This window comes from Motacilla alba, chromosome 4 (genome assembly GCF_015832195.1).
Source record: "Motacilla alba alba isolate MOTALB_02 chromosome 4, Motacilla_alba_V1.0_pri, whole genome shotgun sequence".
NCBI lineage: Eukaryota > Metazoa > Chordata > Aves > Passeriformes > Motacillidae > Motacilla > Motacilla alba.
The window spans coordinates 32,072,326-32,092,664 of NC_052019.1; the positions used below are offsets into that span (position 1 = coordinate 32,072,326).

General features: G+C 39.6%; 1 protein-coding gene across 2 annotated transcripts in view; it reads left to right on the top strand.

The window, feature by feature from the left end:
* Positions 1 to 66: 66 nt before the first annotated feature.
* RWDD4 (RWD domain containing 4) overlaps positions 67 to 20,339 on the top strand; it is a 32,066-nt gene continuing 11,793 nt past the window's right edge. Inside the window, exons 1-8 of one of the 2 annotated variants that reach the window (XM_038135107.1) lie at positions 67 to 231; positions 477 to 557; positions 2,953 to 3,062; positions 3,171 to 3,315; positions 4,081 to 4,195; positions 5,444 to 5,493; positions 5,663 to 5,665; positions 6,783 to 7,807. In XM_038135107.1, coding sequence (XP_037991035.1) covers positions 208 to 231; positions 477 to 557; positions 2,953 to 3,062; positions 3,171 to 3,315; positions 4,081 to 4,195; positions 5,444 to 5,493; positions 5,663 to 5,665; positions 6,783 to 6,815 — 561 coding nt within the window. In that variant the 5' untranslated portion in view covers positions 67 to 207 and the 3' untranslated portion in view covers positions 6,816 to 7,807. Of the gene's footprint in view, positions 232 to 476; positions 558 to 2,952; positions 3,063 to 3,170; positions 3,316 to 4,080; positions 4,196 to 5,443; positions 5,494 to 5,662; positions 5,666 to 6,782; positions 7,808 to 20,339 lie in introns of those variants that run through there. The other variant, XM_038135106.1, reaches the window with a different exon arrangement.

Below are 20,339 nucleotides of genomic sequence, written 5' to 3' on the forward strand. Positions count from 1 at the left end.
GGAGCCAGTGAGAGGAAGGAGGAAGCGCGGAGGGACGCGCAGCCGGCCAATGGCAGGGCGGGGGGCGGTGCCCGCGGTTGCCCCGCGCTGCCCTCGGGGAAGGCGCGTCCGTGCGAGTCCGGCGGGGCCGCGCCAGCCAGGCCCGCCCAGCCCCGGCGGCAGCGGGGCCGGGCCGGGCCGGAGGGAGCGGGGCCGGGCGCTCCGGCCATGGCGGCCAACGAGGACCAGGAGGTGATTCCGGGCCCCGCTGCCTGAGGGAGAGCGGAACCAGGGCTGGGAGGGCGGGATAGAGCCGTGCGGGGACAGGGGCTGGCCGCCCGTGGCGGGGCGGGAGGGCAGCGGCGGCAGCTGGAGCGGGCGAGGGGCGGGAGCTGGGCGGCGGCGGGGCCGGGCACGGCGGGGCGCACGGAGCGCGGCAGGTGCGGGCGTCGTGCCGGGGCTGCGGTCGGTAACCTGTGCTCTGGCCCTGGCTGCAGATGGAGCTGGAAGCGCTGCGCTCCATCTACGAGGGAGACGTGTGCTTCAGGGAGCTCAGCCCCGTGTCCTTCCAGTACAGGGTAAGGCCAAGCTGCGCCTTGAAGTTACTTTGCTGCGTTGTAGTTGCCATACTAGGGGATTCTAAGCCAAAGAGGTATCCGATGTGCAGTAAAGGATAGATCCACAGGGCGTTTTTTCAGGCTATTTGGTACAACAGTGCTTCATAGCACAGGGTGTCGTGTATGTGAACCTGCTCCCAGCCTGGGTTTATTATAGAATCGCAGAACGGGTGAGGTTGGAAGGGACCACAGTGAGTCATCTGGTCCAGCCTCCCTGCTTGAGCAGGGTCATCCTAGAGCATGTGGCACAGCATTGTGTCCAGTCGGTTCCTGAAAATCTACAGTGAGTGACATCCCACAACCTTTTTGGACAATCTGTTCCAGTGCTCAGTCACTGTACAGTAAAGAAATCCTTCCTTATACTCGGGTGGAACTTCCTGACTGTCAGTTTCTGCCCGTTGCAACTTGCCCTATTGCTTGGCACAACAAGCCAATTATCCCTGAGCTAGGCATCCCACTTGCATGTCTGTGCCCTGCTAGCCAGAACTGTCAAGTCCTCTGAAGGAGCCAGCTTGCTGTGCAATATTTACCCCAGCAGGTCAGAAATTGAGAGATTTATAGAGATGTTTCTATGTAAAATTTGGAGCCTTTGTTAACTGCTTAGTTACAAGATACCTGTCTCTTGTCCAAAGACTGTTGATAATGTCTTGTTTGCCTGCTAAAGAAAAAATCCACAAAATGCTTTGGGAATGTGCACTGATACAGTCTGATCAGAAGAGACATACAGGGAGTGCTGAGCTCAAGGTACACAACCAGATTCTTGCATGAAGTTCTCACCAGCTTTCTCAAATTTAAAAACCTGGAAGTTCTTCTGGGCACAGACTGAGGCAGATCTTTTGATGGCCAGAAAACTTTACTTAGGCACCCACGGGACAGAAGGGTGATTTCTTAAAATGCTATATGCCTGTTTCACGGAGAAACCCTCTAAAATCACCTTTCTTGTGGCTTCTCAAATAACTTAAGAGTAATGTCACTAATTGTAATGAGAAACAGCTCAATTAACTAATGGCACTTGGAATCCCAACTATGTAAGAGCAGCCTTTCTTCATCTATTGGATCATTCTTAATAAATTTAATTTCTTTGGAAGTGGAAATATGACATGCCTACAAGCCTAAGGTGTGCCATTTTGCTTTTCACTGGCTTTGGTTGTTGCTGATTTTTATTAGACAAAAAATAATTGTCAAAAGTGAGGATAACTCAAATACAATAAAACTTATTGTCATTCCAAGGCAATAATACATCTTTCCCGTTAAGAGAAAATTGTATTCTGAGAAGTCATAATGCAAGTAAGTGCATGAGAAGATAGACGGAATTCGTATGGCTTTGTAGGATTTGCTCTGCCCACAGACAGTGCTTTCCTGAGAGAACCCTGTGAACCTTGCTGCCACTTCTGCTCTCGGTAGCAGTGGGAAATGAGCTGTAAATGCTGCCTTGAGAAATGTTGCAGATTCTTGATTTAAAGTCTTATTTATTTCACCACTAAAGAAACGGTTTTGAATGTCAGTTAGTCCAGTCTGCTGAAACAGATATTCTAAATAAGAAAGCAGCAATTTTTTCTTTACTTTTTGATTTTGAAGAACCAAAGCCTTACTTTGATTAGGACTTCTCTTGTGGACACACTTTATTCTACATAGTTAGATAAAGGCTGATTTTTTATAATGAAGCAAATAAGGGAAAATTTTGGGTGGTTTTAGAAACCTTTCAGTGCTAGTCTTCAAAATCCTTGTGTGAAACAGTTATTTCTGATTGTATGTCAGTAGTATGCTGTAATTTGTTGGGGTTTTTTTTTAATCCAGACTCATTCTACTGACTTCTTAAATCTTTTACAAATCATTCTTTCATACAGGGAAATAAAATATCTGTAGCTATGAGACATAAATACTGATATTCTTACCTGTTATTTTTGCTATCTTAGCTTATTAGTTTATTATCATCCTTATTTCAGCCCTGTCTTGTGGCTTGTTTCATATTGCTCCGAGCTTAGATGCGTGAGGGGAAAAAAAGGCTTCATATTTTCTGTTCTCATATGTGATAGTAAAATATTTGGCTTGAAGATGTTACAAAGTAGCTTTTAAAAAAAGAAATTTGAAAACCCTAACCATAAAAGGCGATTTGACAGTTTCTGCTGCTTCTTCTAGAATGAAAACTGCCAGGTAAATGTTAATATTGGTGTCCAAAATGTAATGCTCTTTCTAGATAACAGCTTAATTTTCTAACTGATAACTTTCAAAATAGTCGTCTCAAGGAATTTTGATGGTCTAAAAGGAGTAATAGACTTCTGTGTTGTCTTTGTAAGCCTCAGAAAGTGACTGGAAGCTCTTGATTTATAAAGTTGTTTTTTTTTTTTCTCTTCAGATAGGTGAAAGTGGAGATCCCAAAGCCTTCCTAATAGAAGTTTCTTGGCCAGAAACATATCCACAAACAGCACCAGTCATATCTATGGATGCTTTCTTCAACAACACAATGTAAGTATTTGTGAGAGCTTCACTCTCTGGCCTTGTGGTGGGGACTCTTTGTTTGAAAAACTTTTATTATCTATCTAGTTTACAGGTGAGTTTAATGATTTCTTTTAGATCTTCAGCTATTAAGCGAAGTATATTGGACAAATTAATGGTAGAAGTTGAAGCAAATCTTGGAACTGCAATGACATACACACTTTTTGAATATGCCAAAGACAATAAGGAGGTGTTCATGGAAAATCAACCTGTTAACACTGTGGTATGTAGATAAATTCTGATTTAAATTTTGTGCTTTTTAAAAAAATATTGGTTATTATTACCTGGATACTTCAGAGCTCTCTGTAAGCTGTGAATCAGTTCATTGGTTATACATATTAGTGGCTGAAAGTGACACACAAAAGTATGGTGCCACAATGCTCTGTGGTCATAATAGTTCTATTTGATAGCTATTTTGCTGTTACACCAAAATGTTTGCAGCCTGCTGTTATGTCCCACAGGATAACATTAAAATGGAGACTTTGAGCAGAAGCAAAACTAAAGGAAGCTGAAACAGAGATGTGTCTGCTGAGGATAGGATGGGGGGCAATTTACTGCAGCATTCCTGGGATTGTATAAGTGCACCTCCAGGGTCTTAAAATAGTCAGGCTGGGTCTACTTGTGGCTTTTGGGTTGTGTAAGCACATTGTTTGCCATGATGGTGCAGCAGATCTGCTTTGAGGAAGAGGAATGATTCCTATGTTTGGGAAGTCTGAATCCATTCAGACTAAATCACACTCTGTGTTTTAACATTTAAACTGGAAAAGGTGCCCTTTACAACTGGAAGAGAATAATTCCTGTCCCTAACACATGTTTTTTTAAAGTACAGCCCTGATAATATGTGGATTAAAAGCTGCAAGCTGCTGACAGCGTTGCTTCTTTCTGACAGTCAAGGCATTTCAGTATGTCAGGCTCAATAATCACATCACACAGGGATATCCGTGGAACTAATATGCAAAATGTTTACAACCACTTTTATCCTTCTCAGACTTCAGTAAGCAATAATATTTCAATTGGAACTCCTGATGTGCCACCAAGTAAGAAAAAAGAGAAAAAGGAGCAGTTATCCAAAACGCAGAAACGAAAACTAGCCGATAAAACAGGTTTGTTCACTATACTAACCTTTGCTTTGATCAGTATGAAAATCCAAATTTTATAGCAAAGACACCTTGGTACAGAAAGAGTAACTAGTAATTTGTTTATAAGTTGAACTACTTTAAGCCTGTTGTCTCCATTTTATTTGTTCTAGATTAATTATTCTTGCCTGAGATGTTAGTTCTGGTCAGAGCAACTTTCTGTAGAAAGTTGATTCATGATTTAATGACATATTTGTTTTGCTTTGTTTCAGTTGGTGACAAAAATGCAATTTTCAAAAAACACTTGTGGAAGGAGAGGATTTGGGACCTCTAAAAATTCACTTTCAGCAAAAAATGCAGTTTGTTGATGGGCCCTCATAAATAATTCACATTATTTAAAACGTAATTTCTAAACAAAAGGGTTTTATTTGGAACCCAAAGTAAAGCATCTAATTTACTTTGCAGTCTAGAAATACAAGTGTTTCTGCAGATACTTAATACTTTCAATGAAATAGAAGGATTTTGATTGAAAGTGTTGATTGCTTAAGTTAATTTGCTGATGACTCTTTCATGTTCACCTTCAGTTTTCAATTCTGATCTGGATAATACCATCCTGTTGTAGCAATAAGTTGTGCCCTGTCAGAGCGATTTCTGCATGTAGTCTACCTAACCTAATGTGTAATTGGCAAGCTTCCTGTTAACTATTTAAAGGAAAAGCTGCATAAAATGCAGTTCTTTGGCAGAATTCATCATTGCTGGGCAGCCCAGCTCATATTGGAGCTACCTTCTAAACTAATTTCAGGTGGACTGAGGTTTTTTTATTTAAACTGAATTACTTTGCATCGCATAATCAGAGAATCACCAAGGTCGAGACCATCAAGTTCATCTATCCAATCATCACCACCATAATCACCCCTAAACCCATCCCCAAGTGCCACATCCAGACACCTCTGTAGCACTTGCAGAGACAGTGACTCCACCACTCCCCTAGGCCACTTATTCCAATACCTAACTACTCTTTTATTGAAAAATGATTTTTTAAAATCTAATCTGAACCTCCCTTGGCACAGCTTAAGGCCATTTCATTTCCTCCTTTCACTTTGAGGTTGGTTGAAGAACACACTGTGTTTAAGACATTAAAATCTGTTTCTGTCCTCATGGCTTCAGGGTGCAGAAATTGAGGGGTTTGGATATTTAGCATTTTGTGGGTCGATTTTGAAGAAAGGTAAATATTCCCCTTAGCTTGTGTGCTGAAATTAAAACCTTTTTCTGCAGATAACAAAGGAGAGCTTCCACGAGGATGGAACTGGGTTGATGTAATTAAGGTAAAGTGAGTGTATTATATACAGTATTGTGAGCATGCTGTGTATGTAAATTAAAAATTATTTGTACTTACATCTGAACAAAACTGATCTGATTTTTTTTTTCTTGCTTTTCTTCCTAACTATGTTTGGATTTGACTATGATGTCTGATTAATTTCTGTATGTGTCCAGCATGTAAGTATTTTCAAGTTCTTTTTTTTTTGCTATTAAAAATATTTGTAAGAAAGAGTAAGAACTGCTTCTTACTTTGGATTCTAATTTATAAATTTCTCAAAAGCTTTAAAATGTTAGTTCTTCTGAATATTAGTCTGAAGGACTTCACTCTTTGAACTTCATTGGTTTCTTTTTTTTATTTACTGAGCAATTAAATCTAAATTTTATGATGAGAGGGCTTTGCTAATGAAATGCAAATATTCTGTCTTCATATGACAAGAAGATTTAAAATAAAATTAGTAGTGCTGCCAGGTTCTGGAGGGCAGTGGATAAGTAAGAAATAAAAGGGAGCTGTCCCAAGTGGGAGCACCTTGGTGTCTCCTACAAGCCTCATTCTCTGCTGCAACTCCTCCAGTAAATAATTCTTTTCTACTTGCTCCCTCAGTATTGATTTCTTCCACCCTCTTGTGTTTGCTGATTCAGTGAAAATCACTGCTTTACAATTTTGAAAGCAAACTATTTTTTTTAACGCGAGGTAATTTTTGCTGTAAGACATAGCACCAGCTTCAGTTGTTAAATAAGAGCAAGTAAATGATGAAGGTTGTTTTGGACAGAGTCCTCCTGAGTTAGAAGTGGCTATTTATAGTGGATGTCTTGGTTTTCAGATAGATTTCATGATAGGCATGCTACTTTTAATAATTACAAGCCTAGCTTTAAAAGGTGAGAAATACTAAGTTAATGTTAATGTCTATTTTTATATTGCCTAAATTTCTATATGGGAATTCTCTCAGAGATGTGTGAAGATAAAGTTCCATTACTTCATCTTTCTTTTTTCTTTTTGGAGAGCTGGTGATAAAGCCTTCAAATTAAATAGAAACAGTGCCCTGAGGTTTTTCTGGGGTTTGTTGTTTGTTTGTTTAATTCAACTTTCATGATCAGGAAATAAGCTCATTTAGTGTTTAAGCTTAAGAATTAATTTTTTATGCTTTTCAGTCTTTTGATACAGTAGCACAATCAGTCTGTATTGTTAATTAAGTATACACATGTTCAGTGTGAGATGGAAATAATGTTCTTGTTTCCTAATAAATGGAATGACAGTCTAAAATTTGAATACTTTCTTTTTGTGTCTCTTTTATAGTTAAGCAAAACTGGTTCTAAAGATGATGAATAAAGGACTTTGGTACAAGGAAACTCCACCTTTTAATACAGTGCAATTCTGGGTCACCATCTCTCTCTTAATAACTTTCATATTTGTTGACGTAAACATTTTATAAAGCTCGATTTCCTAACTCGTAAATCTAGTCACACAAGCTTATCTAGAGACCATGTGGTTGTCTTCAGAAAAATCAACCAACAAACTTGCCTTAAATGAAGGTTAGAATGTGACAAAGGCTATAGAGAGCCAATGTGGTGAATAGTGCTGAAGTGTTTATTAATTTATATTTAGTCTGTAGTAAAATCCTGTTATAGTGAACCCAATGAGACTGTAAACATTTCCTGATGTTCTTATTCCAATTGAAGAAAAAAGCACTATAACAGTGATTGGTGGCTTGATGGCTTAATTCATCAAAATAAATTGTTCCATGGAAATAAGACCTTTGTCATTTGTGTATCTAGTATGAATTAGAAGGAGAACATACAAATTGTTGCATTGCAGAACAGGCTAGAGCTTATGGTCTCATTTTCACTAGTGACTGGCTGAAATAGTAAATACTAGTGAAAGCAAGGCCAAATATTCTAGTCTGCTCAAAAATGAATGGTTATAGCAGGAGTGCAGCTTCTTTATTCTCCACGATATCCCAGCTATTGGTCTTTCTCCAGTGTGCATGTTTACAGAGAGCGGGATGTCTGAGGAGGGGCAAAATTGCTTTCCTGCACGTGTCTCAGTGAGTGTTGGGATTTTGTAGCTGCTTCATTGGAGAAATAGGCATTCTTTGGAGGGATTTCCTGACCAAGTGGTGGGGCAGTGGAAATCAGTAATCCTTCAAACATTTTGGGAGAACCTCTTCGTGAGAGCTCTTTTCTTTTTTTCCTAATGTGCTCTCTTGTATAAGAAGAAGTCATTTTTACTGTATGAGCTGTTACTGAATACAAGATGCCTTAATGTCTTTTATTATTTTTGTTTGTTTTGAGATGAACTTTAATAAATGCCTATTTATCTGCTGTGGTATTTGTTTATTGTTTTAAATTCTGTATTGCCTATTGCACTTTTCCCTTTGCAAATCTGAAATTGAAAGGACTCTGTTACAAAGACAGCATTCTGAAAAGATTGGTGGAAGAATTCTGCCTTCCCTCTTGAGGTATATGTTTACATGATCTTCAGGATGGCTGTCTTTGTTATTGATAGGAGGGTCAGTCACTTTACCAGGAGCACAGGACAGTATCCATTGCATTCAGTACACACAGAGCAAGTCCAGTCCAGCAAGTCCACTCTTCCTTTGGAAGAGTGTGCTCCACTGTGTACAGCATCCATCATTTCAGAAAGTCTGGTTTCTTTTTGAGCTCTACTCTCAGGTAGTAAAATGTTGTAAAGTAGAAAAGGGAGGGCCATTTCTGAACGATGCAGCCTTGCCTTTGACATAAACTGGAGTTCATGGCTGCAGGCTGAGCAGGAGCGCCCGGCGCGGAGTGCCAGTGCCAGGAGAGGTTGTTCTGGCAGTACATGGGGAACCTGTAGCAGGGAAGGGCATTTAGTTTTAGTCTCTGCCAGCACCAGGACATGCAAGACTCTATTCATGAGTTCTCCAAGGGGAATTGACATGTTTTTGCTGGTGTCCTTGGTGTATAAATCAAGTTGCTATGTCAGTTTATCTGAATAGATTAGTTATGACAGGGTGGGGGAAGGACAAACAGGAACCACATCTCTTGCCTTCCATAGTGTTGCTGTGTGTAACTTGTTAGCCTTGTGAAATGCATGCTTTTTCAGCTCCTGGTCTGCCTGTAAATCACATGCTCTTATGAAGATACCTGAGAGTCTTCTCTGGTTCTGTGAGTAAATGTATTTACTTTGAAGTCTAATTTCACAGGAAATGTTTTCATTGGAAATTTTTATACTCATTTTTTGCTTCTGTGTAAATTGTGAAAGGTAATTTGTGTCATTCAAACCATTTTCTGATATGATGTGATGGCTGAAACAGGATCATGTAAAGAATCTGGATAATTAATGTTATGGAGAGGCCTGAGCAGTGATAAATGAGGGTAAGGAAAAATCTAATGATTATCAATCAAGGCACAATTGTAAATGAGATCATGACTCCTGAAGGAATTCTAAACACTGTTGAAAAATCTACTGCCACCTTCTTTTTTTTTTTTTTTTTTTTTTTTTTTTTTTTTTACAAAGGCCTACTGGCAGTGGGAAATCAGTGATTACTCAGTAGGATGAGAGTGTCTCGATTGTATGGCTACACCATGTATTTACATTCATGAGTTTTGCAGTAGAGCTTTGTTTGGCCTCAGAAGACAGGTGTCCAGTAACAGTAAAGGTAGAAAGTGTCTAAAATGCTGTTGGTACCATGACCAAAGATGCCCCATTGTTCTCTAATGTATCACTTTCCAGGGAGTAATGCAGACTGCCTTTAAGTGTGTTGAATAGAGAGATGACAGCTGTGATTACTCAGCAGTGTGTGCCTAGCGTATCCTGCTCACCCCCTTGGTCAGCCTGACACAGATACACTGGAATCAAGGCTGATCATTTCTGCAGTCCTGCTCTGACTGGGTGTATGTGGGGTGCATAGATAAAGAGTACCCAACTGATGAACTATTACATTTTGGTGGGTAAAAGACCAGCAGGAAAAAAGCCAGCATTTCTTCACAGAGGACTTGTGGCAAAAGTGCAAATGTGAAGATACTATCCTCCTCTCATCGGAGGCAATACAAATTATTTTGGGTTATACTGTAAAATTTGTGCTGTGTAAATCCTTGAACTGGTCTGAACCAGAAATAATTTCCCTTTGGAAATTGTTTCCTTCAACAGTATGGCACCCTAAGCTCTTGCAGTTAACAGCAGAACAAAGTGGGGAGGAGAGGCTCATTCAACAAAGAAAATACCAGAAGTGTGAGAATTCTGGGGGGGTTGGAGGAGGAAGTGGATAGTGGATAGTTTTGATCCTCACATGCAAAACTAGAAGAGCCTAGGGGATAAGTTTTCTTTGCTACAACACAACAAAACAAAAGGTAATTCTGGCATGAGCTTGGGATATGGTAAAGGACAAGAGGATTGTAGATTTTCTTTCTGTTGCTCTGGTTTCTTTCACCAAAATGGGTTTGGCTTAATCTCAGAATGGGTCTGTTTTGTGGCTGGGAGAAGAATTTCTGTTTGCCTGACTGCTATGTTTCCTGTTACTCTCTTTCTGAGCCCATATAAGCAGCCTCTGAAAGTTTGGTGTACTCTCAGAAATAACTGAGAGTTAAGACAAGACATATTGACTAGATGCTGGAAAATCATTAATTGTTTGTCCTTTCTCTCCTTCATTCAGAGCAAAGTGAGGAGCAACTCCAAATGTCTTAGTTACACAAGACATGAATATCTACATCCAGGCACTGGTGTCCTGTGTCAGACTGAAAATGTTACATAGCTGTCCCTTACTTCTGTGTCCGAGCATTCATGCCTGTGGTTCCTACAGATGTTGTGTTTGAAGTATTCATGTTAAAAATAGGGCAGAAATTTGAAAATTCTTATTGTGGTTAGCTACTACAAGTAGTGTATGTTGTGAGATGGGATAAGGTCATAGCAGTGAGGGAAAGCCAAGCTGTGACTATGGAGCCTTACTGGAGAGGAGTGAGGGTGTGTGGGTGTCTCTGAGGGCAGAGTTGCCTCTGCAGTGTCTGTATTGCTGCTGATGGTCAGGAAGGGAAAATTAGCCTAGTCTGAGTTTGGAAGATACCATTCAAGAAGTGATACAGAAGGAAGAAAGAAATCTTTTTCTCAATCATCTGCTATAATGTCAGTGAAAGATAATAAATACAGCCTTGACTGAATTTGCTCTTCAGAGCAGAACCTTACTTTAAATCAAGTGTCTCTGTCAGTAATGCATTTTATGATTTCCTGCAGGTAAAACAAATGTGAACGTTGTTATATGAAGAGCTGCTGTTCCACTGTCGAGAACCATTTGATCTCTACCTGTAGTGAAAATGATGTTTCAATTGACCTTGAAGACACAGATTTTATAATAGCTCAGGAAAAAGTATCAGCCCCTCTATCAAAAGTAGCCAGCTTCTGCAGACAGTTAACAAATTTTGCCCAGTATTATCAGAAAAATTATATTTTTCTGTGAAGTGTGAATTAACAGTAGAGTATTACCAGGTTTTAGTTAACTGGTATATTGCATAATTATGATTTTCTTTTCCCCTCTCATGCCATATGTCTTTAGATGATAAAAGTACAGGATGTCATACAGAAATTTATTTCCAAAATTAAAATAGTGCTAAAGGAAAGGAAATAATCCTACTCAAAAGTAAGGATGTGCCAGAATTTAAGCTGCCTATGTGATGTTTATATTAAAAAAGAATTCACAGGAAGATTTTCTTTCTGTGACTACGTGTTTTTTTGGGTTTGTTTGTGGGTTGGTTTTTTTCCCCAGTAGAGTCCAAACAGATGGTTGGTGCTTTTCTTCCTAGTGTCCCTGTTAGTGGGAAAGCAATACAAAAACTGAGTTTTAAGGCTGAAAAGTTTAGTTTCCTAAGGCTTAGTTTCCTAAGGCTGAAAAGAGAAAGAAGTTTTAAAGTTTTCACTTAGTTAAAGCAAATAAAGTAAGAGAATTGTCCCTGGAACAAAGTGGACCTTTGAACAGGATGGCCAGGTATTGAGCTACATTAATTTGCATTAATAAAACATACTGGAGCTGAGCGGTTTAGTCTGCTTCAGAGTCTATCTTCATGTGGCAGATTTGTGACTTATAAATGCTTATAAATAACTTTAGCTTTTATACCGAGAGGTGTATTGGGTAGGGGAGGAAGAAAATAGAAACTACTGAGTGGTGTTTATGCCTCACATCTGGAATGAGTTAAGATAATCTGTGTCATGCCACATATAGTATAATGCACAAGCTACAATGTGTCACTCCTGCTTTATTTTCTCCTGTTTTAAATGTATGTACATTGCTACATACATTTAAATGTATGTACATTTAAATGTATGTACATTGCTACATACATTTAAATGTATGTACTCTGCTACAATCTGTGACTGGTGAAAATTGGGCAGAATCTCTTTGTGATCATCACAACAATCTTTGTTTCACAGACACAAGCTCTGCTCTGTTAGATGCTGTATTGGTGAACACAGAGGAAGCAAGGCAGGTCATTGTCTTGCAAGGTCAGGAAATGGGAAAGATATTCTATAAAGAATACTTATTCTACATGCTAAATATGAAAAGCAAATAGTCAACTTCTTTAGATATCTGTTTAGGGAGAAAAGATGACAGTAGAAGTTAGGAGTGGAAGAAGGATCTTGAATTAGGAGTTTTAAGAACGTCGTTAGTCTTCTAAAAATTACAGTTGATAACATGTTGTTTCTCTGTATGTTGACATATAAAATATTCTTAATGAGTTAATAGTAAACCCTTGTCACCAGAAAAAAGTTATACACAGGAACAAATCTAGAAATTTTGATTTGAGGCTGTTGGATTCTTGTATATCAAGGAAGTGCAGTTTCTGTTATGTGAAGCAGTGGAGACAACCCTAAAGCCTCGCTTCCTCTTCTCTGCAAGATTCTGAGTAGTTTAATATTTTGAGTGTTGCCAACTCAGAATTTTATCTGCTGGAAGAAAGGGGAGTGCAGAAAATTTGGATTTAGATGTACATTTTGCAAATTTAAATCCAGCTCATCAGTATTAAAATCTCCAGTTAAATGTGTGTCTTGTAAGCAGAATGGTTAAAATGTGATTCACTATGCATGTGTGTACAAACACGGTCTTGGTGAGGTACCTCATTGCATCGTATCACTTTGGGTATCAATGTACAAAGATAAAGAATATCTGTAAGAATATCTGTCTTATTTGAGAAACAGTTATCCTCTGACTCATTCAAAGCTTCTGCCATCAAACACAGCAAAATAATCAAAACTGCAATGATTTTTTTTAAACTTACAACAACCTGATCTCACTATGCTTATTTGTGCTAGAATCAGAGGCAGAAAGAAATGCATTAATGGAAGAATGCTTTCCTCAATTGTACAACTACTGTAAAGAAAGAGGTTGTAACTCCAGCTGATGGACTTGAGGTGGGGGCTTCCAGGTGGTGCCAGAAATTATCAACATCGTGTGTCACTGCATCTGGAAATTTTGAGGAAGTATCAGAGAGGAGATATCGAAGATTTGCTGTAAGGTTTTTCCAGATATTTTGTTTTAATTTTGGAATTCTACTGAATTTATACTTTTAGGATACAGTAAGTACATCACTGGTTTTGTGTCGAGACTCACCCCCGGACTGGGGTGACCCCCGAAAGATGGAAAAGTCTCTCCTCCAACCTGTGCCTTCAGAGAAAGGCTCAGTAGTCCTCAGTTGTCTGGTCTCAAGGTAGTTTATTGTGTGTTATCTAAAAGATTTTCTTCCTGAACTGCTGCAGCCCGTTTAGCAGGTCAGACAAAGGCCCTCCCAGGGGGCTGGTGCCATCTTTTATATCATACATTACGTATTACATGTTTATACTTTTCTCCCAATGCCTATTACCTATATTGAATGGTGACTTTCTACTCTAAACCAATCTGTGATTGCCAACATCACCGAAGACATGGAGGTTAGGAAGGAGAAAGAAGGAGGACAGGGCACACCCAAATCCCTCCATCTTAGAACCCCTGACCCCCATGTACAAAATTCAGACCCCACTGTACAAGGCCCAAAACCCCCCTGTACAGCACTCAAAAACTCTTTCCTTCACTTTGTGACTACTTCTACTACAATACCTAAACTTTTGTGCCTTGTAATTCTTCATACAGAGTTGGTAATTTGCTCCATGGGCTAAGATGAAAACCCCACGTGTGTCTTTGGCTGCATGCCAGGGGCTCAGGCCATCCAGGGCACCCAGAGGGGTGTCCTGGGTTCCGACAGTTTTGGTATGTAAAGAAAGGGCATATTGTAAATCTAGAATGCAAAAGAGGAAAGGACAGTAATACAAAGTCTTGACTGATGCACACCATAAGAAGCCTGGTAGGTTTATGCTGTATGTAGATTAGGTTTGTATTTGTGTCCTTGAATATGTGATGTTTTTCCATTGTTTTCAGGTTTTATGGGGCAAAAACCAGATAATCCCATAATCTCAGGAATATTATGGAAGAAAATCTTATAATTACTTAAAGGTATAATTGGAAGAGATAACCTAACTGAAATAATGTAAAAGCAGACATTGTTGTGTTGTATCTCATGAAGTATCAAAAGAGATCATTCTGACCAAAAGAGCAGTGCAGACAGATTGTAATCAAGCATGTATTACTCAACACTTTTTGGGAACTGGCAAATCATCAAAGTATAAATGGAGTTCATTCTAACAGTGAATTGGACTCAGACATTTCAGATGAGCAGGATCTGTTTAATGTGTCATCTTCATTACCAGAAGGAACCAGAAGGAAGCTGAAATAGAAGGAAATCAGATTTGACAAGCAGAACTTCCCTTTCATGAAGCTGTGCTGGCTGGGACTGATGGCTGTATTGTCCTCCAGATGTTTTTCAATGTCTTCCAGGATAATTTTTTCCATGATTTTACCTGACACTGAAATGAGACTCACAGGCCTGTAACTTCCAGGGTCTTCCCTCTTGCCCTTCTTGAAAATCAGGATAGTGTCACCCAGCTTCCAGTCCACTGGGATCTCTCTGGATTCTGAAAACCACTCAAAAACTAAGAGAGGTTTTGCAATGACATCAGCCAGCTCCTTGAGGATTCTCAGATGAATCTCATCAGGCCCTATAGATTTTTAGGGATCCAGCTGAAGCTGATCCTGCTCAACTTCAGGGTCAATTGGGATAAGCCCTGGCTTCTATCTCATAGCACTGAAGCCCCCTGGTCCATCAACTGTGCTGAAGATAGAAGCAAAGAATGCATTAAACACCTCTGCTTGGTTCCTGTCCTTGTTTGTGAGGTGACCATTCTCAACGTGTAACAGGCCAATGTTATTTTTCACTGCCTATTGCCATTAATATATTTGACAAAAACCTTCTCTTGTCCCTGACAGTTCTGGCCAACTTCATCTCCAACTGAGCTTTGGCCGCACAAATTTTCTCCTTACAGTGGCAAGAAGCATCTCTGTATTCCCATGTCACCTCACCTTGCTTCCACTGGGCATACACCTTCCCTTTTTTCACCTTATTTGCAAGAGAGGGTCCCTGTTCAGCCAAAATAGTCTTGTCTGAGTTCTGACATTCGGGAATTGTTGCTCCTCTGCTCTTAGGAGGTGATGTTTAAAAAGTGAGCATTGATGGACCCCAGCACCAGCAAAAACGTTTTCCTGGGAGATTTCACTTACTAGTTCCCTGAGTAACCTGAAATCTGCTCTTCTCATGTCCATTTTGTTGCAAATACTTACAAACTGCAGCCTACCAGGTGAGTGCTGAATTCTCTCTGTTCAGGAGTTGTTTGGTAAAGGAATAAATATTAATTTCTTTCCAATCCTTTAAGGAGATTAATTTATTCTTCATTAATCTGAAGGTGATTCACTCCTTTAATCCATGGAAATCTAATTGCTAAGCACTTACATGAAAAAAATACTAAGTCTGAAGGGTTTCCTTCAACATTTTATCATGCAAATTAATTGTATATCTACATGAGCTGCAGCGCTTTTCTCATTATAGCATGAAGTACAGCACTGGAAGATATTATCTGAAGGAAAATATTCCCTGAGCCTTTATTGATGGTGCTGGTTACACTGTCATCAAATAGATATATAAGATTTTATCCCCATCTTAGAGATGGTGTAACTTCCCCAGCTGAGATATATACTTGTTAAAACAGAGGTAACAAGTCTCAAATCCACATCTGTCCATCTGCCAAACTGTGCAGCAGTCTGGTAGGCAAGAGCTGCACCTACCTGAAGTAATGGTGTTCTTTAATCATGTTTTATGATTAGAGCAGCTTTTTTACTTTCCAGTATGTTCTCACAGCTTGGCTTGTAGTCATGTTCATAACACATTTTTCAGGGATATTTTCAGCAGGGATCTGCACACAGGCAGCAAGCGAAGAGCAAACGGCTGAGCACTTTCCAGTAGCTGCAAAACATATTTCAAGAGTATGCTCCACTGAGCTTCTGGAGACAGGTGAGACTAGAAACCCAAAATTAGGAGGGCATTCAGCCAGAATGATCAGCAATTCATTATTTCCTAAAAGAGGGGGACAGATTAGTTTTGGTAATGAAATAAGGTAGAAGACGTCATTGGTTTTGGCACTCCTCAGAATCTTGTGGTAGGACAAGCAATACCTTAGTGAGAGGGTTACCACTGTAATAAATATGCAAATAGACATTATTTTGCAATAACTCTAAATGCCTTTTCCAAGTTTAATGTGTTTTTTAATCCACTTAAATGTATGTAACTCTTTTTACAGTCTGCAGGCAACTCTTTAGGCACTACTAGAGGACCAGGAAGCCTGGAGTTTAGCCAAATAAAATAAAACATGCTGTGAAATGCTATTTAACTGCAGAGAATAAAATGACTACTGCAGAGTAGTCTTAATAACACAATAATAATTTAACAGCAAAGCCACAGATTTCACAAGCTTCTTACAAACAGATCTTTTCTGGGTTTAATATTAAGAACAAAGGAAAATCACATATTTTCTCTGAGGTTCAAAGCAGTTGTGTATCAGAGCTAATGAAGTCACTTAGTATTTTTTTCTAAGCACAGAACTATGAGTAATGTAAGCACATTCATACAAATGTGCTTTGTCCCTAGTCCTCCACCACATGGAGGATTCAGTCCTACATGTCTGTCTGTACTGAATATGACTTGCATGGAAGCCCCTCACCTCATAAGAGCCTTATGTTTCTTAATGTAAGTGCAAACATATGAAGCAGCATAAGGGGAGAGGAGCTAATTACAATAATTCTGGAAGAGGTTTCTAGGGTATTTTATTCATTGCTTAGAATTCCAATTAAAATTACATATCTTGTGAAGAGCTTCTGATATCAGGTTCTTATTTGTATCTGAAAGCTGGATGGTTTCCTTTTTTAAAAGGAGAAAAATATTAATAAGAAAGAAATGTCTTTTGTAAGTTCTACAGCTTCTTTCAGAATGAAAGTTGTGATGTAAAACACATGCCTGCAGCTTAGTTACCAAGGAATCATAAAATGGCTGGGAGGGACCTTTAAGGGTCATCTAGTTCAACTCCCCTGCAATGACATCTTTAACAGTGCCCCATCCAATCTTACCTTGAATGTTTCCAGGGACTGGGCATCCACCACCTCTCTGGGCAATCTGTTCCTATGTTTCACCAACCCTATTGTAAAAATAATTTTCCTTACATTCAGTCTGAATCTATGCTCTTTCCGTTTAAAACCATTACCCCTTGTCCCAGGACAATAGGCCCTGCTAAAATATTTGTCCCCATCTTTATTAGAAGCCCCCTCTAAGTAGTGACAGGCCAGAATCTGGTCCTTACAGAACTTTCTCTTCTCTAGGCTGAACGACCCCAACCCTTTGTCTGTCTTCATAGGAGATGTGCTCTTGTCCTCTGAGCATTTTTGTGGCCATCCCCTAGACTTGGCTCCAACAGGTCCATGTCTTTCTTGTGCTGGGGACCTCAGCTGGATGCAGCATTCCAGGTGGTGTCTCATGAGAGCAGAGCAGAGGAGCAGAACCTCCTTCCTTGTCCTGCTGCCCACGCTATTTGAATGTAGCCCAGGACTTGTTTGGCTTTCTGGGCTGCAAGTGCACACATTGCCAGGTCACATCCTCTCCTCCACTGAGTTGTCTTTCAATGGAATGTAATTCCATAAGCCATTTAATGAATAGGCTATACAGTTGCTAAGTTGGACCTCAGCCTGAACAGTATGGTCGTGGTCCACTGAAGAACATGAATTCACCTGACCATTCTTATCACGAATGTTCTCATACTCAGTTGCAGTTTTCTGATGGGAACATCGGGTTTTTTTCCCAAAACAACTGTCAGCATGTGATTCAGACCAACAAGCAAGCTGCTGAATGAAAGAAAAGCCAACACAGAGATGCAAGGACTAACGTTTGATTTATTGGTGCCGCTTGTGAGAGCAGAAAAGTACGATTCATTCCAAGCCTATTCTGTCAGATTGCTGATGTTGGCAATATTTCCATGCATTTTTATGAGGTAATCAAAATTTAAGTACTATTTTGTAGAAAGAGAGATTACTTATTTTATTTTAACATAAAAATTATCACAAACAAGTTGCCATTATCATAACCAACATATTTGGGATACTGCCATACAGTCTGCACATTGTCTTGTGGAAGGACTTAGATTTGTGCCCAAGTATATAAATTATAAAATATGCTGTAAGTTTCAGTTATTTCAGCAGATAAATAGGTGGGCATACATGTTTTGTAGGTAAGGTAACCACGGATTTAAAAGTATAGTTTTTTTTCTCACTGAAACTGAATTCATTTTAACAAATGAAGACTCTCTGGGGCATGAGATTCAGCATATAATGGATATTTTCTGAATCCTGCCAACAAAATGCTTTTTAGAAAGGACATCAACCTTTATGCCTTTGCTGTGCTTTAATCCTAGCCAGTAACTAAGTATCACACAGATGCTTGATCATTCCACCCATTCCCCATGGTGAGGAAAAGAATCATGAAAAAAACCCCAAAACTCACAGGTTGAGATAAGAACAGTTGATGAAATGAAAAAGAATGAAATATAATACTCATAATAGTAATAATAACAATAATTGTAATGAAAAGGAGAGAGAGTAATAGACCCCAAGAAGGACAAGAAGTGCACAGTCCAGTTGCTCACCACCTGCTGACCAATGCCCAGCCTGTCCCTGACCAGCCATCAGTGGCCCTTGACCAACTTCCCCCCAGTTTATGTCCTGAGTATGACATTCCATGGTATGGAATATCCCTTTGGCCAGTTCAGGTCAGCTGTCCTGGCCATGCTCCCTCACAGCTTCCTGTGCACTTCATCACTGGCAGAGTCTGGGACACTGAAAAGTCCCTGACGTGGGGTAAGCACTGCTTGGCAACAACCAAACATCAGTGTGTTACCAACATCATTCCCACACTGAATCCAAAACACAGCACCACACCAGCTACCAGGAAACAAATTAACTCCATCCCAGCCGAAACCAGGACAGCTCAAAGTATCAGTCAAGAACAGAAATCCAAGTGAATGTTCTCATAAAAACAAATTGTGTTTAACTAGTTCTTCATTTTAATCAGTGTTAGATGCTGAAAATCAGTTTCTGCCTGGACTGAAACCCCTGTCTCCTCTCAATTCAAAGGGAATTCTGTTCTGACAGGAACTTTGGATCTTCTACGTCTCAGCACAAATGTGTGAAGTTGTAGCTTTAACTCTGATCTCTGTTGTAATCATTGCTCATCCAGTGTATTGTGTGTATTTTAAGAAAAATATGTCAACCTGCAGGTTCTTTAGTTTTTTGGTGGTTGCCTTTAGCAGTAATTGCTGGTCTCTGGAGTATGCATTACCCACCAGAGGGAGCTGAAGCCAAGAGCAGTCTGATTTTCATAGAATCACACAATCATTTAGGTTGGAAAAGACCTGTAGGATCACACAGCCATTAACCCAAGTCCATCATTAAGGCATGTTCCTAAGTGCCACAGCTACTTGTCTTTTAAATAACGCCAGGGATGGTGACTCAACCTCTTCCCTGGGCAGCCTGTTCCAATTCTTGGCAACCCTTTTGGTGAAAAAATTTTTCCTAAAATCCAATCTGCCACCTTCTGGAGTAACTTTCAGTACCCGGAAGGTTGCCAGGTGAAAGTCATCTCTTACACATCACAGAGCTTTGGATTTGGGCATTTGTCCTCAGGTTAGCTTGGGAACGGACGGTGACCAGGTAGGAAATAATTTTGCCTCCCTATGCTAAGATATTACCTCTTTTGGGAACCCTCATTTCAGTGTCAAAGCAGGCAAAGTAAAACTTGTGATGTACATGTCATCACTCTCTGGTTTTTGTGTATGCTGTTCTTCTTGTAAAGACACCAGAATTGTACAAAATATGAAAAACTGTGAGTAAACAACTCATCCCTAAGAAAATTAGGCCAGGTAGAAGCAAGTGTGAATAGGTTCTCTGAGTCTCTCAAAATTCTTGACTACAAACAGTGTGCCAGTACTGACATAGGCAATGAAGCAGGAACTCCTTGCGGTGTTTATTTTTGGTAAACAATTGGTCTAGGTGAAAGGGGATTTATTGTTCTCGTTCTAGTTTGTTAAATCATAAGATCAATTTGTATTTCACAAAAAAAAAAAAAATCTTCCTTTGACTTAGAGTATGGGAGGAATGCTGGTCCTTGGGGACAAATGAGTTTATTTCTATGTATTTCCTTCAGCACTTGGAATAAGTCATCCTCAAAAAATAAGTAGATTTTGAGACATAGAGATTAATAGCTGAGAGGTGGTCAAGAACACCTTCTTATACCATTTCTGAGTTGTAGTTGACCACACAAACAAAAATAGTGCTTAGAAACAGGTGGAGTTGACTTCTTTATACTACAAAAGGCAGGAAAGCTCACATAGCTAATTATAGCTGAGCAATTATGTACAAAGCTGGTC